The sequence below is a fragment of the Cheilinus undulatus genome, linkage group 15 (genome assembly GCF_018320785.1).
Source record: "Cheilinus undulatus linkage group 15, ASM1832078v1, whole genome shotgun sequence".
Lineage (NCBI taxonomy): Eukaryota > Metazoa > Chordata > Actinopteri > Labriformes > Labridae > Cheilinus > Cheilinus undulatus.
The window spans coordinates 3,411,504-3,428,066 of NC_054879.1; the positions used below are offsets into that span (position 1 = coordinate 3,411,504).

Sequence of the window (16,563 nt, forward strand, 5' to 3'; positions counted from 1 at the left end):
TGTGAAAACCAGGACTTATCTGAGAACAGATCATAGAGAGTGAGAACGTGTGAGTGTGATTCTGGGTGTTGTTTCTGTGTGTGATGACAGAAGGATGTCGCCTGTCGACTAAAGCGTGATGCCAGCTCGCTGCAAGCTCGCCGCTCAGTGTTTGTGTGTGCGTGGTGATATTGGCATGCCGACCAAAGCTTCTGATCAAACACTGCTGAGCTGCGTCTGTTCAATATTTCCTACTAATTCAAAGATGTATTTTTTCCTTTATCTTTTTTCTCTTAAACCTTCAGGTATGTTGTTATTTTGGCACATATTTAGGATTCATCGTTCCCAAACAGCCGGCTGATCAGCAGGTTACAAACAGAAAACAGGAAGAAACAGACCACGGGGGGTCTGGGTGGTGAGAGGCCAGCTGGCTCTTTGAGCTCACCCACCGGCGGGCACAAACACCAAAAAATAAAAATATATTTTAAAAACATTTGTGATACAGATTGAGCTCGATTAAAGCTCAAACTCAGAGGTCTGACAATTGAGGAAATATGTCCTTACTGTCTGCAGAGACATGTGCAAGAGGTTTGATTCAACTTTTCTAGTCTGAAGAGCAGCATTTCCAAAACTTGAGTATGCTGCAGCCCAAACTGAAAGCTGAAAATCCTCTAGGGCAGCATTACTTCTGCAAAAACGGCAGAAAGTGACAAATTTGGGTGACAAGTAACAAAACAAAGAGTAACAGGTGGCAAGAATGGGTTAAAGTAGCAATAAAAATAAGTTAAAGGGGGATGAATGGTCAAAAAGTGGCTACAAAGGGAGCAAAGCAGGCATTAAATGCCAAAAACTGGATAAAAAGTGACAAAAATGAGGAGAAAATGTGGCAAAAAAGGGCAGACAGTGGCAAGTTTGGGTGAGAAGTGACAAAACAGAATTACAGGTGGCAAAAATGGTCAAAGAGTGGCAAAAATTGGGGGAAAAGTGATATTTAATGGCAAAAGGCAGCTTAAATGGGTGAAAACTGGCAAAAATAGCAAAAAGCAGGATCAAAGAGTCAAAAACCAGGGGGAAAGGGGTAAAAAACTTGATGAAAGTGGCAAAAACGGGCAAAAAGTTGCAAAGAGAAGTGGCAAAAGTGGATGTAAAGCAGAAAAAATGAATTAAAAGTGGCAAAAAAAGGAAATAGGGGGCAAAAAATTGCAAATAAGGGCAATGGAAATATATAGCCAATAAAATAAAGGTTGTCAATTGAAGCCTACTGTGACAGTGTGGGAAACAAACTGATTAATGACTTGCAATGGATAATTTCTGAGGTCAAAGTTTCCCTTTTTAAGGTTGTCTGGGGGAATAGTATTTCAGATTAAGACATTGAAGAGCCACAAATCATCACAAAAGAGCCACGCGTTGAGTATCTCTGCTCTGAGAGACCATGAGACGCCCCTTCTCTGCAGTGTCATGTGCAGCAACGTCAGTCTGTGATGATGGTGTCAGCTGATTGTCAAAAGACAGGCTCTTTCTGCTGGCACAATGCTTTATAAGACAATTACTAATTAGCCTCATTATTTGATGTGTAGCCTACATCATCATGTGCATTTGTCTGATTGTGATCCCTAATTCTTTCATAGCATTAGTGAAGAATAAATGTCAGGTGGAACTTAAAACAATGACCAAACCACTGATTAACGATGAGACTAAACTTTAGGACAGACTCCCGCTCAGTCAGACTTTCATTTTCTTCATAATCTAATTAAAACAGAAAAAAACTGATAATTTAAGGAAATATCTAGAATTTTTTTTTTTATGCCTAAAACAAGTTTTATGGTAGAGGGTTAGTCAGAAAAATCAAACTCTGCAGTGATACACTTTCACTCTGAGGCATTTTAAGGGACATTTTCAGGTTGGACCCTTACTGCCTTTGCTCAATTTTCCAAAGCTGGGACTCTAAAGAAGGCCCAGTCAATCCTGGCTGATCACAGCCATCCTTTGTTTTCTGACTCTAAGCTGCAGATCCAGCAGGCCAGCATGCAGGACAAAAAGGCAAAAAATATCTAATTTGTCCCTGCTGCCAATAGTGTTTTGAATGAATAATTTTGTGCCTGTTAGCTCTTACTATTTTTCTTTTTTATTGTATTTTATTTTATTGCTTATTGTCTGATTAATTATCAGATTAATTATCAGACAAAGTTCTATTCTTTATGCAGTATTATGATTAGCCTGGCTGTTTGACTTCTGACTGCAAAACACATTTCCCTTTGCAGGGATAATAGAGTGAATTCTTAACTCTGAAGGAAATATTAGCTGATTTTTACCAATGAATGTGGGTGGGTAGATCAGAGGACTTCCTACTGACCTCATAATGGAGGTTAAAATAAGGTCAGAAGAGGTTAAAGTTAAAGACAGTGATGGTTAATGTGAGACAAAGAGTAGAGAAAGAACAAAGGATGAAGAAAAAAATGAATTAAACAGAAAGAGAGGAGGAGGAGGGACACAGCTGGGTGACCTAGATGTTTGAGGGGCAAGAACACAACAAGCTTTCACAACGCATGACGTTACTCCTTTTCCCTCTGAGCGCTGGGTTTGTGATGTCATCCTCTCTGCCCGCTCTAATCTGTGCTATGCTCGCCCCAGGAAGCTCTGTCCTCCCAAAAGACACAGACACATAAAAACCGCTGCACGTTCACACATGATTACACAGAAATACACACGTTTATCTCCACACGGCTGCAGAAAAGAACACGTGCTCCTGCAGAAGTGGGCGTGTCTGCCCCGAAACAGAGAATAAACAGAAAAAACCCTAATGTGAATGCATTCATTAGCCTGAAACCATGAAAACAGAATAAAAACTGAAGCTGAGTGAATTTTAAAGAGAGAGAGTAAAAGTAGGCGTGTTTAAACATGAGCGTGAGCATGTGATTGGTCGGTACGTACCCTAAGATGCCTTTGCCGGCCCTCGGAGGGCTTGGTGGCTTCTGTGTTGGGGGGTTAGTCCGGGACAGACCTCCTCCTAGTTTAGTGTTCTGCTGACCGTTCACCTGCAGAAAAACAAACCAGACCAAAGGTGAGTCCTGAAGCTATCATGAACACTCCTGAATTAATATATTCATTATGTTAAAACTGATAGTGTTGCGTTTGGGTTTACAGTTCAGGGCTTTATCCTTGATGTTTAACTTTGATGGTTTTGGTTGACTGCGGACAAATAACCCAGGACACGGCACAAAAAGAACAGTACAGGAATTGCAGATGAAGCAACAGCATTCTGACAATGATGACGGTCTTTTGCCTTTATATCAGTGTTAGGTTTAATTCTATATATTTGCAGATTGAACTACACAAATCAGAATCACTTTAGTACCTATTTTTTCATTTCAAATTTGGCTGCTTTCTTAATGCCAATTAGACCATAAACCAGGATTAAATGCTGAAACTTGCTGTCAGTAACACAAGTGCATGCAGCTGCCACAAGATCTAATGTGACTGAAAATTCCTTCTGCTTAAATGTTCACTGCAAGTGGCTGCTACACCGCTGGAAAACCTGACAAAGCAAACCAGCCAGGACTAGGGCTGAACAATTTGCAAAAATAATCTAATTGCAATTTTCTCCTGCAACATTGTGATTTGAAATGCGACTATTTAGGTTCCTCATTTTTTCTGTTGTTCAACAAACATCAGCAAGAAATCATTCTATATTATAACAAGTACAATATTGGATAAGTTAAACTAGGGCTAAATTTAGGAAAAAAATATCTTACTGCCATTTTGGCTCATATAGCAAATTTGACATCAATTGCTTTATTGAAGGGGTGATCGTATTCTTCTCATTTTGCTGAAGAAAAATGAATGCATGAGCAAGGAAAGTTTTGTAAAAAAAAAAAAAAAATAAAATAAAAAAGATACTTGAAGGTTTGCATAACGTATAAAGTAGTGATACTTAATGCGTGGCTTGAGAGCCACATGTGGCTTTTATATGTCTGAATTTTAAATATTATTCCCCCAGAAAACCTTAAAAAAGGGAAACTTTTTGCACTTTTTCACCCATTTTTTTCACTTTTCACCCATTTGGCTACCTTTTGCCATTGAATACCACTTTTTTCTACTTTTTTGTCCATTTTTGCCACTTTTATCCCATTTTTGCCCCTTTTCACCCTTTTTTCTCCACATTTTCACCCATTTAAGCTACCTATTGCCATTAAATACCACTTTTTTCCTCATTTTTTCCATTTTAGCCAATCTTGACTGCTTTTTGCCCATTATAGTCACTTTTAACTCATTTTTTTTCACGGTTTTGCCACATTTGGACCATTTTATGCCACCTTTAACTTATTGTTAATGCTACTTAAGCTGTTTTGCCACTTTTCACCACTTAGATTGTGGCTCTTGCAAAGGTATTTTTCAACTATTTGGCTCTTTGGTTGAGCAGGGTTGAGTAACACTGGTATAAAGCATAAAAAAAGCAAAAAAGATTGTATCAAACTGGTATTTTGACACTTTTCAGGTTATAGAAATATTGCACTGTCTGCAATTTGAAAATTGCACCATGCCATATTGCGATTTAATCTAATTTGTGATTAATTGCCCAGTCCTAGCCAGGGCCTACCTCAAAATTCCACATACTCTATCTGTGTGGCCATCCGCATGCAAACTGCACTGTTTCCTTTCTAGCAAATCTTGTGTTGGCCACTGCCAAAACCCATCAATCCAAGTAGAGAAGATAACCCAAATGAGGAAGAACATGCAAATTTCAAAATACAACTCAATGCACAGACCGTTGACTGTATATCATCATAACATCAACATTCCATCTCATGCTGGCCTAAGCATTCAGTCACAGAGATAACACAATGCCATGGATGAAGAAAAGTTATCTCCTAAAGATGAATATGAGACATCAACATTTCAGCTTTTATTTCCAGGTATTTACGTCTGGATCTGATAAACAACTTAGGAGATAACTTTTTAGTAATGGAACATCGAATTTTTAGGTGAGCAAAAATATTGGAACAGAGAGACTTCAAACAGATTAAAGTGAATAAGACTTAATATTTAGTTGCAAATTCTTTTTCTTGCAGTAACTGCATCAAGTCTCTGATCCACTGACATCACAAAACTTTTACATTTTTCTTTTGTGATACTTTTCCAGGCGTTCACCACAGCCTCTTTCAGTTGTTGTTTGTTCTGGGGGGTTTACTCCTTTCAGTCTCCTCTTTAACAGGTTAGACGCCTGATAGGGTGTAAGTCTGGAGATTGACTTTGCCAGTCTAAAACCTTCAACTTCCTGCCCCTGATGAACTCTTTGTTGTTTCAGGAGTGTGTTTTGGGTCATTATCTCATTGCATTATGAAGGATCAGTTTGGTTGCATCTTTCTTTAAACTGGCAGAAAAAAATGTTCTGTAGACTTCTGAGTTCATTTCTGCTACCATCGTGTGTTAGAAGATCAATGAGCCCGTCCCAGAAGAAGACATGCAAGCCCAAGCCAATGACATTACCTTCAATGTGTTTCACAGATGAGCTGGTATGTTTGGGATCATGAGCAGATCCTTTCTTTCTCCAAACTTTAGCATTTCCATCACTTTGGTAAAGGTTCATCTTTGTCTCATCAGTCCATAAAACTTTGTCACAGAATGTTTGAGGCTTGTCTCTGCACATTTTGGCAAATTCCAGCCTGGCCTTCCTGTTCTTCTTGTTAATGGGTGGTTTGCAACTTCTGGTGTAGCCACTGTACTTTTGTGCCTGAAGTCTTCTGTAAACAGCAGATGGTGATACCTTCACTCCTGTCCTCTGGAGGTCGTCACTGATGTCCCTAGCAGTAGATGGTGATACCTTCACTCCTGTCCTCTGGAGGTCGTCGCTGATGTCACTAGCAGTAGATGGTGATACCTTCACTCCTGTCCTCTGGAGGTCGTCGCTGATGTCACGAGCAGTAGATGGTGATACCTTCACTCCTGTCCTCTGGAGGTCGTCGCTGATGTCACTAGCACTAGATGGTGATACCTTCACACCTGTCCTCTGGAGGTCGTCGCTGATGTCACTAGCACTAGATGGTGATACCTTCACACCTGTCCTCTGGAGGTCGTCGCTGATGTCACTAGCAGTAGATGGTGATACCTTCACTCCTGTCCTCTGGAGATTGTTGCTGATGTCACTAACAGTGGTTTTAGGGTCTTTCTTTACAGCTCTCACATTTTTTCTGTCATCAGCTGCTCAAGTTTTCTTTGGTTTACCCGTTCAACATCTATTACTAAGCACACCAGTGGATTCTTTCTTCTTCAGGACATTCCTAATGATTGTACTGGCTATGGCCAATGTTTCTGCAGTGGCTATGATTGATGTTTCATCTTCTCTCAGCTTCACAATCACTTGTTTTGCACTCATAGACGCTCTTTGTTTTCATGTGGATTACACCTTTAACTATAAATGCAGTCTGCACAGGAAAAACCCAGATCTGAAACTGAGAGTAGACATTCAGCACTATTTATTGTGTGAATGACTAATATAATAGGAAACACCTGGGCAACAAAACACACCTGTCAGTCACATGTTCCAATACTTCTGCTCACATGAAAAATGGGTGGGTTCAAACAAAGAGGGACATTTTAAAAGTGGTGTATCAGATCCAGATGTAAACACCTGGAAATAAATTCTGATCTATAAAAGTTGATCTATTGTCTTGTATTTGTCTTTTGATGTCAAAACCCAAATATTTTCAGTCTACAGCAAAAATAAAGGAATTGGGCCCAACGGTCCAATACTTTTGGAGGGGACTGTAGCTCCAGAAATGCATCTCTACATAAACGCATCTCTCCAGGAACACATCACACCAAAAACGCATGCAGTGGGTAAGGGAGGACACAGTCAAAGTAAACAGCTGCCAAGCGCAACTGGAGTATGTGGAATTGAAGGGTAGCACACCCCTGCTGCCTCGGTGAACAAAGGCAGGTGGAGAGGGCTCAACAAGGAACAACCAGTGGCAGGTTTGCTGTGCTCAAACTGGCTGCAAAAGAAACTTTAAAACAACTTTCTTTGGTTCTTAGTAAAGATATTCATTTTTAAGTTGACTGAGGAGCGTGAAAATATAGTTTTGTAATCCTCTTGGGAATCTACTATGGTGTAACGTTTTCTTCTGACCCTGCCATTTTGATGCTTCCTTCTCACTTAGATGGATGATGTTTCATTGCAGGTGTGTGATGCATCCTTACCTTGAACCTCAACAACCACTGAGCATATCAGTGAAAGCAGAAGAGAGAGGAGAAAAGGAGACGGATAGTCAGCAGGTTAGTGTCAGAGCTGCAGCAGCGTCATGCAAACAGAAATAACATCCAGAAACACAGAGAGAGAGCTGAGTCAGAGAGAGGAGATTAGATAAAGCTCTGACTGCCAGAAACTAAATGTCAACAAACTCTTAAACAATCTACAGTTTGGAAAACACACTTAACCATTACACTCCTGAAAAATCATGCAGTAGATCTTCAGAGAAAAACAAGGATGATGGACTCAGGCAGGGAATAGTTAGGAGTTTTAAGAGAGGTTTGATGATTCTTCTTTCTAACTAAATTCTGTTTTTTTTTTCTTTTTTTCTTAGCTCTAATCAGAGCTGGTCACACATCCATCTATTGCTAATCATCATTATCATTAAGTTTTCTTTAAAAAGCAAACATCGACATTCATTTTACATAGACTACCAAATTTAGGGAGTGAGTAGGTGAATTTAGGTATTATTTAGATAGATAAAATGGTTAATTAACAGAAAACACTTCTAATTCCTGATATTTTCACGTAATTCCCACCTTGACTCCATGTCCGATGTCGTCCAGCACGCCGTAGTCGATGGGTTTCCTGATGTAGCGTACGGGTCTCTCTGGATTGGACGGAGCGACGATCTTATGAGAGCGAGTCGTGTTCTTATTGGTAGTCAAGATGCCGATCTCTCTCCTCGCCACCTTCTCTTTGTGGATGTTGACCGTCTAAAAGGGACGACAGACATGAAGGGAATTTATTTTTTCCTGTTTGTTGTTGGGTTGAAGTCGTGATCTTCCAGATTCTCAGTTAAACTTCTGCAGCATAAACTATCTGCAGATTAACTTAGCAGCCTGAGCTGATCCCCTCAAACACAAAGCAGCAGCATTTCTCTACTGTAGATCTGTACCCTCACACTTTTGATATTTTTACACCCTTTCTTGTCAGAATGTTCTTCCAGTGTTACCTCAGGAAGTGTAGGTGATAATGATGTTATCATTGTTTGTTTAAGGAGTGAGCCTGATGATATTAACCTGATAAGGAGGATGAAAAATATCACAGGTCTGAGACTGTCACCTTCACATGGGAATGAAGCTCATTAATAACTCTAAATTTAGCCAAAGGTGGAAGTTAACCTGATGGAAAACATCACTTCCTTTCATCCAATTAAATGCTACTACATTTTTAAGAGTTTGACCCCACACTGACACTTAAACAGGGTGAACATGGACTCATTAATACTCATGTAATCCTGTAAAAGAAATGTTAAACAAATCAATTTTAACATGAGACACTGAGTACCACTGAATAATTCCATCTAGAATGTAAATACCATCAGACACTATTAGATGAGATCATTCCTCTCCTACACCCCTGCCTCTTTAAACAGATGTAGTTTTCACAAGTTTTAGGGCTTTTTGACAATGTAACTCATTAAAATGAGAGATTGAATCACATGAAAAACATGTTATCAAGAATGTATTTAAGTATGATTGGGTGGTATTGAACTTTTAATATCCTTAAACCTTCCTCAAAGTTCCCCAAAGACTGCTGGGTCTCAGCATGTGGGGGACAATCATTAGGAATAAACTGGGTACAGAGTAGTGTTGTGAACTGATTTTACTGATTGTCGACTCGGCTTATTAGAGTAACTACACTAATACTTGAGTTTTTGGAGGGTTTCTGCTTGAATTTCTTTGCAGGATGTCAGAATATCCTCCCAGAGCTGCTGTTTTGATGTGAACTGCCTCCCACCCTCATAGATCTTTAGCTTGAGGATGCTCCAAAGGTTCAAGGGTTGAGGTCAGGGGAGGATGGGGGCCACACCATGAGTTTCTCTCCTTTTATCTTGTAGAATGGACCTTAGGAGCAGTCAGACCATTGAAGGAGGCAGAGGCAGGATGTGGAGCAAACCCCAAAAAATGGGCATTTATTTTCTGTTTCCTCAGTGCAGCATCATAGTAGTGGACTTATTTGACAGCAAACCCCAGACAGACTCACCCTCCATGACAGAATGAGCACCCTTATATACCCCTCCCCCTTGGGTGCTACCACATGCAGGGATGCCATTTAAATATCAAACATTAAACAATATTAATAAAACCCCAGATCCATAAATATATACAAATACTCAGAAAAATATTTACACTGAAAACAATTATTAGTTTTAATTTGATTAATCAAACCCCCAAAAAGCTAGAAAAGAAATAAGTACATTTACTTCCCACCCCCTGTACCAATCTGCCGAATTGAACCCTCCCGGAACTATAAAGTGATTGACTGTTTCCCCAGGCACTCTTTTATTCGCACACCAGCCTGGGAGTGGAGACAGAGAGGCACAGGTAAGTAATCAGTGCATTCATCACCACATTTACCTATATTTTAATCCTGACAATTATTCTTTACACTACATAAATTAACTAAGCCACAGAATGCCCAATCAGAGCAAATAATTTACGTTCTCTCTCTTTAAGGTGCTGCGACGACCGGCAACAAGCTGAACAGCTAATCGGCTGCAGGACCTACATACACACCCACATACACATGCACTCCTAATGGTTATCAAAATAAATTAACCAAATAAAGCTTTAAACTTTAACCAATCCCTGTCTGATAACTTACTCATTGTCATGTAACTGTCCACAATGCTATTTAAGCTACTTGTAAGCTAAACTGTAGCAACAATGCTGTGTCAATTCCTCAGCTTACTCTGCCAGTAACAGAGTCTAGCAGGATCTCTGTTACATGCCCATAGCAGCCAATGACACAGAGGTATTCTTTGCAGCATCAGATGGTGTATTGTCATGCATGAAGATAATTTTGCTACAGAAGGCACTGTTCTTCTTTTTGTACCATGGAAGAAAGTGGTCAGTCAGGAATGCTACGTACTTTGCTGAGGTCACTTTCACACCTTCAGGGACTTTAAAGGGGCCTACCAGCTCTCTCCTCATGATTCTGGCCCAAAACATGGCTCCATCACCTCCTTGCTGATGTCTCAACCTTGTTGGGACATGGTGGCCATCCACCAACCATCTACTACTCCTCCATCTGGACCATCCAGGGTTGCATGGCACTCATCAGTCAACAAGACTGTTTGAAAATGAGTCTTCATGTATTTCTGGGGCCACTGCAACCATTTCTGCTTGTGAGCATTGGTTAGGGGTGGCTGAATAGTAGGTTTATACATGACTGCAAGCCTCTGGAGGATCCTAAACCTTGAGGCATCAGCAGCTTCAAATACCTGTTTGCTGATTTATAATGGCATTTGAGCATCTGCTCTCTTAATCCGATGAATTTTTCTGGCAGAAATCTTCCTCATTATGCCTTTATCTGCATGAACCCATCTGTGCTCTGAATCAGCCACTAATTTCTTCACAGTATGATGATCAGACTTAATTTTTCATGAAATATCTAATGTTTTCATTCCTTGTCCAAGGCATTGCACTATTTGAGGCTTTTCCGCAGCGGAGATCCTTTTTCTTTCCCATATTACTGGAACCTATGGCCTGCTTAATAATGTGGAATGTCCTTCTTAAGTAGTTTTCCTTTAATTGGGCTCACCTGGCAAAATAACTATCACAGGTGTCTGAGATTGATTTCAGTGCATATATAAGGGAATCATTAGGATTAAATATAAGTGATGTTGATGGATTGAACCATTTGGAACTGGTTCTCAACTGGAACCGGTTCTGGATCTGCACCCCTTGTACAGAGGTCAATTTTAGAGCCTGGAAAGCTCTAAATCAAAATTATCATCAGAAAACTTCTACAGACACTGAGTACTATCCCTGCACTTAGCATCTGGCATGGAGCAATTAACATCTCAAATACTCAGTCCTGCCAACCTTCTAGTGTGGTCTAGTCAGAACAAGGGAGACCAGAGTCTAAAAACAAACAAAAAAATCATTTGAAACAGTGACGTACTATCAACCAAATAAACCTTGTGGAGGGAGCGACCGAGTAATGGTGTGCTGTTCTTAAACAAGCTTGTTATGATACATGGCTTTTTAATGTGTGTCATTGTAGCTAGCGCCTGTTTGAGTGTCAGTTTCCTTTCCTCCATCCTTCGTCTTTATTTAATACAGATTTAAAAAGCCAAACTGCTACCACATGGATAGCTGTTTGGGAGCCAAACAACAAGCTTTGAGCCAAATGATCTCGATCTACAGAAGAGACGGATTTCTTGCCACAACGAGAGAGACTGGGCAGGAATCAGCTGAGGAAACACGGGTAAGATCAGAGTTTAATGAGTTAAACCAGGACAGAACTGGACTAAACTGAACTGGGCCCTCCCTCATAGTTTCAAAAAATCCTGGAGGAAACCCTGACTTGGAGTCTTAAACAGCTCAGAACATGGCCGTTTGGTAGAGTCTCTCTGTGTAGAAAGCACTTCTTACCTTCTGGTGACATCACCTGTAAAGAGCCTGGATGGAACTACTGCCACCTGGTTAAAAATCACATTATACAAGATGCCAAGATGCCTTTGTGCAGAGCATGCCCCTCTTCATCAGTTTCAATCAATCCTTAAAAAAAATGGCTTCTTTTCCTGAGTCAAGACAGAGAGGTTGTCCAAAATTTCAGTACATCAGTTCTTTGCTGGTATCACATGCTTTAAACCAGTGGTTCTCAACCTTGGGGTCAGGACTCCCTTTGGGGTCATGAGACGCTAAGTGGGGGTCTCCACAATTCATAAGAAAAAAACCTAATAATATTTTTTTAAATTCCACTGTTGCCACTTTACACTAATTTTGCCAACTTTTAACCAGCTGTCATCATTTTTTCCCACAGATTTTAACCCATTTTTGCCGTTTAACACTTATTTTTGCAATCTTAAACCCTTTCCACCATTTTTTTCTGCCTGTTTTTGCCACTTCTAAACCAATTCTTGCCACATAAACCTAATGTTGCCTCTGTCTACCCATTATTGCCACTATTAACCCCAGTTTACCACTTTATTGCCCATTAATCCCATTTTTATCCAAATTTGATTATCTGATATGCCCATTTTTGCCAGTTAGACCGATTTCTGCCAATATCTGCCTATTTTTTCTTTCTCAATTAGTACTATTTTGCCAGTGTATATCGATTTTTATTCCCATATCACCAAATTTCCACCTATTTTTGCCAATTTAAAGCCTCTTCAGCCACTTTTTAATTCCCTTTTACCACTACTTATGCCCATTTTGCCACTGTAACCAATTTTTGCCTTTTTTCATGCCATTTTTTCCCATTCCTACATAATTTTTCCACTTCTTACCCATTTCTGCTACTTTTAAGATCCAATTTCACCACTTTTTCCACCACTGTTTGCCATTATTAACCCAGTTTTTCAATTTTAAACCCATTTTAATTCTTTTTATTTTTTTAAACAAATTAGATTTATATTTTTAAGAAGGCTATATACTACACAAATGATTTAAAAAAAGAGATTTGTTTCATTGATATGAGTGGTTATTTTTTCCAGTTAAATATAAAATATGGATATCCTAGATTAACTTAAAAACTGACCATGATTTTGCTGACCCCCAGTTCGGCTGGGCCCCAGAAAGCTCCCCCATTTCCCCCCCCGATGGGCGGCCTTGTCTGCACATGACTATTCTTGAATGTTCATGGCTGTGTTCAACCACCTTCAGGTACAGTGGGGGTTCCCGGTCTCTGGCACCTTTATTTTGGGGGTTGCGGGTTGAAAAAGGTTGAGAACCACTGCTTTAAAAAATAATATAGCCATGATTTCTACATTTTACACTATCAAATAAGAGTTTTGCCTGTTTCTAATTTGTGGGTATTTCCAAAATTGATTTTGTCCACTACTGACACCAAAGGAGAGCATAAGTTAACTTTCATATCCTTACAACGATAAACTCTGGTAAGAAGCGCTCTAGAAATAAGGCTGAGGGCCCTGCTAGTACAAAAAGTACCATCCACAGACACAGGCCCTAAAACTGCGGATCTATTCTTCTTCTGAAAGAGCAATGTTCTTTCTTTGCTGATTTTTGTGGTCTGAAATACAGAATTGATTATAAAAGATAATTTCAGTGAATATTATGAAAGGATCCTCACAGCACTGAACATTCGCCTACATAGCAGATGCGATTGAACAGAAAGCACTTATCATGGCGTGTAATCACAGATCAGACTTCACAGAGCAGACTCATTATTTCTGCCAGCACAGTCTCTGATTATATTGACTCTTTAGAGGAGGAAAACGACCCTGTGTTTTCTAAAACTACATTTGTGCTGCTAAAAGTCTGCAGCTCCTCTGTGTGGCTTTGTTTTATGAATGAAATCTCTTCTTTTCCTTCAGCTGCTGTTAAATAATGAATCTGAACACGGAGCGCACTGTGAGGCGCTCTCTGTATGCATGAAATGTGAGGATGTCGAGGAATATGAAAATGCTGGACACAGCTGCAGGGGTGGAAACGCCAAGGTTGGAAGATTTCAGCGAGAGCAGAGCGACTTTAAGACCTTTAAAAGAGCAGAGAGAGGATTTGTAGGAGCAGAAATAGATTTCAGAAAGAAGGAGGAAATGATGGAGAGCTCACGTTAACAGAAAGTCTCAAAAAGCTGCTAGCCATTCAAATATCTAAATCAACACATATAGTCGGCATTCAGAGGAACACCGGGTAACCACCTCACCCTGAAGGGAGCCATCAACCCCACAGACAAAGAGCTGCTGTGGAAATTTCTTCACTTCAAATAAACTTTAAAATCCCAAACGTTAACATTTGAGTTTCATATTTACAGTGCCTGTAAAAAGTATTTACCCCCTTGGATGTTTGACCCTTTTACTGGTTATATAAATCAATCATGGTCAATATAATTGGGCTTTTTTTTTTTTTTTTTTTACATAAACCTTCTTAAATGTCCAAGTGAAAAGAGATTTCTACATAGTAATGCCGAATAAATAAAAGTTTCTAATGTAAAATAAGTGATTGCATAAATATTCAACCCCTCTCGTCAGTATTTAGTGAAGTCACCTCAAACATCTGGGCTCTGGATTTTACTCCATTCTTCTTTGATAAACTGCTCAAGCTCTGTCAGGTTGATCAGGGATCAGGAGTGAACAGTCCTTTTCAAGTCCAGACACTAATCCTCTACTGGATTGAGGTCTGGGCTTTGACTCGGCCACACCAGAACATTCCCCTTGTTGTCTTTAAACCATTTCTGTGTTGCTTTCCCTGTTTGCTTTGGTTTATAGTTGAACATAAATCTTCTCTAAGCCATAGTTCTCTGTCAGACTGAAGAAAATTGTCCCCCAGGATTTTTCTACATGTGCTGCATTCATCTTCCCCTCTACCTTTCCAAATCTGCCAGGGCCACTGCTGAGAAGCATCCCCACAGCATGATGCTGCCAGCACCACGCTCCACAGTGGGGATAGTGTGTTTGTGGTGATGTCAGCATTTGGCGTCTTGTCTGATGGTTAAAAAGCTCCATTTTGGTCTCATCAGACTAAAGAACTTTCTTCCTCTTGACTGTGGAGTCTCCACATGCCTTTAGGTGAACTCTAGTCCAGATTAAATCACAGTTTTCTTCAACAGTGGCTTTCTTTTTGCCACTCTCCCATAAGGCTTTGACTGGTAAAGAACCCAGCCAACAGTTGTTGTCTGCAGAGTCTCTTCCATCTCAGCTGCAGAAGCTTGGAACTCCTTCAGAGTAGTCATAGGTGTCTTGGTGTCTTCTCTCACTAGTCTCCTTCTTGCACGCTAACTCAGTTTGTGAGGACGGCCTGATCTAGGTTGATTTACACGTGACATATTCCTTCATTTCTTCATGATGGATTTAACTTAACTCTGGGGGATGTTCAGAGCTTTGGAAATGTTTCTGTATCCATTCCCTGACTTAAGACTTTTCAGTAACCTTTTCTCTGAGATGCTTGGAGTGTTCTTTTGTCTTCATGGTGTAATGGTAGCCAAGCAATACTGAAGAATTGGTGACTGGACCTTTCAGACACAGATGTCTTTATACTACAAACACTTGAAGAAATAGGCTGGACCCCTGTTGAATTAGGCCAGTCACTTCAAAGGGGGTGAATATTTATGCAGCCTCCTATTTTACATAACAGATTTTTATTTAATTGACATTACTTTGTAGAAATCTGTCTTCACATTGCCATTGAAGAGTTTTTTTTGTATTTGTTGTGTCAAAAAGCCAAACTGTATTGACCATAACTGATTTATAAAATCAAAAAAAGTGTAAAACATCCAAAGAAGTGAACACTTTTATAGACAATGTACCTGTGGCTTCATGGAATCAGGCAGAAGGACGAGCCTGACTTGACTGTGGGACTTATCATGTGTATGCCTGTAGCTCACCACATGTAACTTTAAATTTATGCTAGTTTATCCAAACGGAATGTTTCAGGGCGACCATGATCGCTGGATTAATTGTTATTATTTGAAGTTCAATTCATCAAATCAACAGGAAGTGACTTAATCTCTTTCTAGGAAATTCAACAAGGCAGCAAAAGATAACTGAGAATCTGAGATAACGGAGTGGGATAAGTCATCCAATGTTTTATAACGTACGGACAACAATCCAATCTAAACCTGTTCAGTTAATTAATGCATTGTCCTTTGCCAGCACAGCTACTCAGCATAGTTACATCACTGACCAAACAGTCGATGTTTGTGCCCAACTGCTCCTCTCACTGAAGGCCTATACATAAATCCTACATCTCTCTAAAACCAGAGTCCCTTTAGGGGAAAAGAAAGCTTCGCTATGAGTCACTCTGCTGCTCAATCCAACAGAAAAAGTCTTCCTGTTCTGTTTCATTTGGAGGACTTAGAAATACTCGTCTTCATGATTTTATCAGCTGGTGAGATTAAGAAATCCACATGTAGGTGTGAGGGCGCCCAGCAGAGATCAGTTACACAATACTCAGCACCCACACACAAACAGAGTGGAGGTTTACTGATGGCTGAGGCTGTAAGGAAACACTAAAATCTAACAAGGGGAGAGGATCAGAAACCATTGTTTCAGACTCATATAGCTCACGGTAGGTTCCTTTGATGGTTAGGACATTATGGATAACAGTGCTGAAATTAATCACACTAGAGGCTGCAGTCATTTTTGTTTTATGCAGTCATACTTCAAAGGTTAACAAACATGCCCCTGAGACCTGACACCCTAGAAGCCTAGCTGCTGTCATAGACTGTCTAAATGATATCAACTGCTGGATGGCTCAGAACTTTCTACAACTCAATAAATCAAAATCAGAAATAATTATTTTTAACATTCAAAACATCATTCAGTCCAGCCTTTGTCCCCTCTCAGAAAATATCAAACCTTCTGCCAGAAATCTAAGAGTAGGATTTGATTCAGACCTCACCTTCACATCTCACATCAATAA

At 39.9% G+C, this 16,563-nt stretch overlaps 1 protein-coding gene across 4 annotated transcripts in view; it reads right to left on the reverse strand.

Moving 5' to 3' along the window:
- LOC121522643 (abl interactor 2-like) overlaps positions 1-16,563 on the reverse strand; it is a 46,616-nt gene that overhangs the window by 8,279 nt on the left and 21,774 nt on the right. For 2 of the 4 annotated variants that reach the window (XM_041807197.1, XM_041807195.1), the window contains exons 3-5: positions 7,765-7,941; positions 7,177-7,194; positions 2,911-3,014 (exon numbers count right to left, since the gene is read on the reverse strand). In XM_041807197.1, coding sequence (XP_041663131.1) covers positions 2,911-3,014; positions 7,177-7,194; positions 7,765-7,941 — 299 coding nt within the window. The remainder of the gene's footprint in view (positions 1-2,910; positions 3,015-7,176; positions 7,195-7,764; positions 7,942-16,563) is intronic. The other 2 variants (XM_041807199.1, XM_041807196.1) reach the window with 1 other exon arrangement.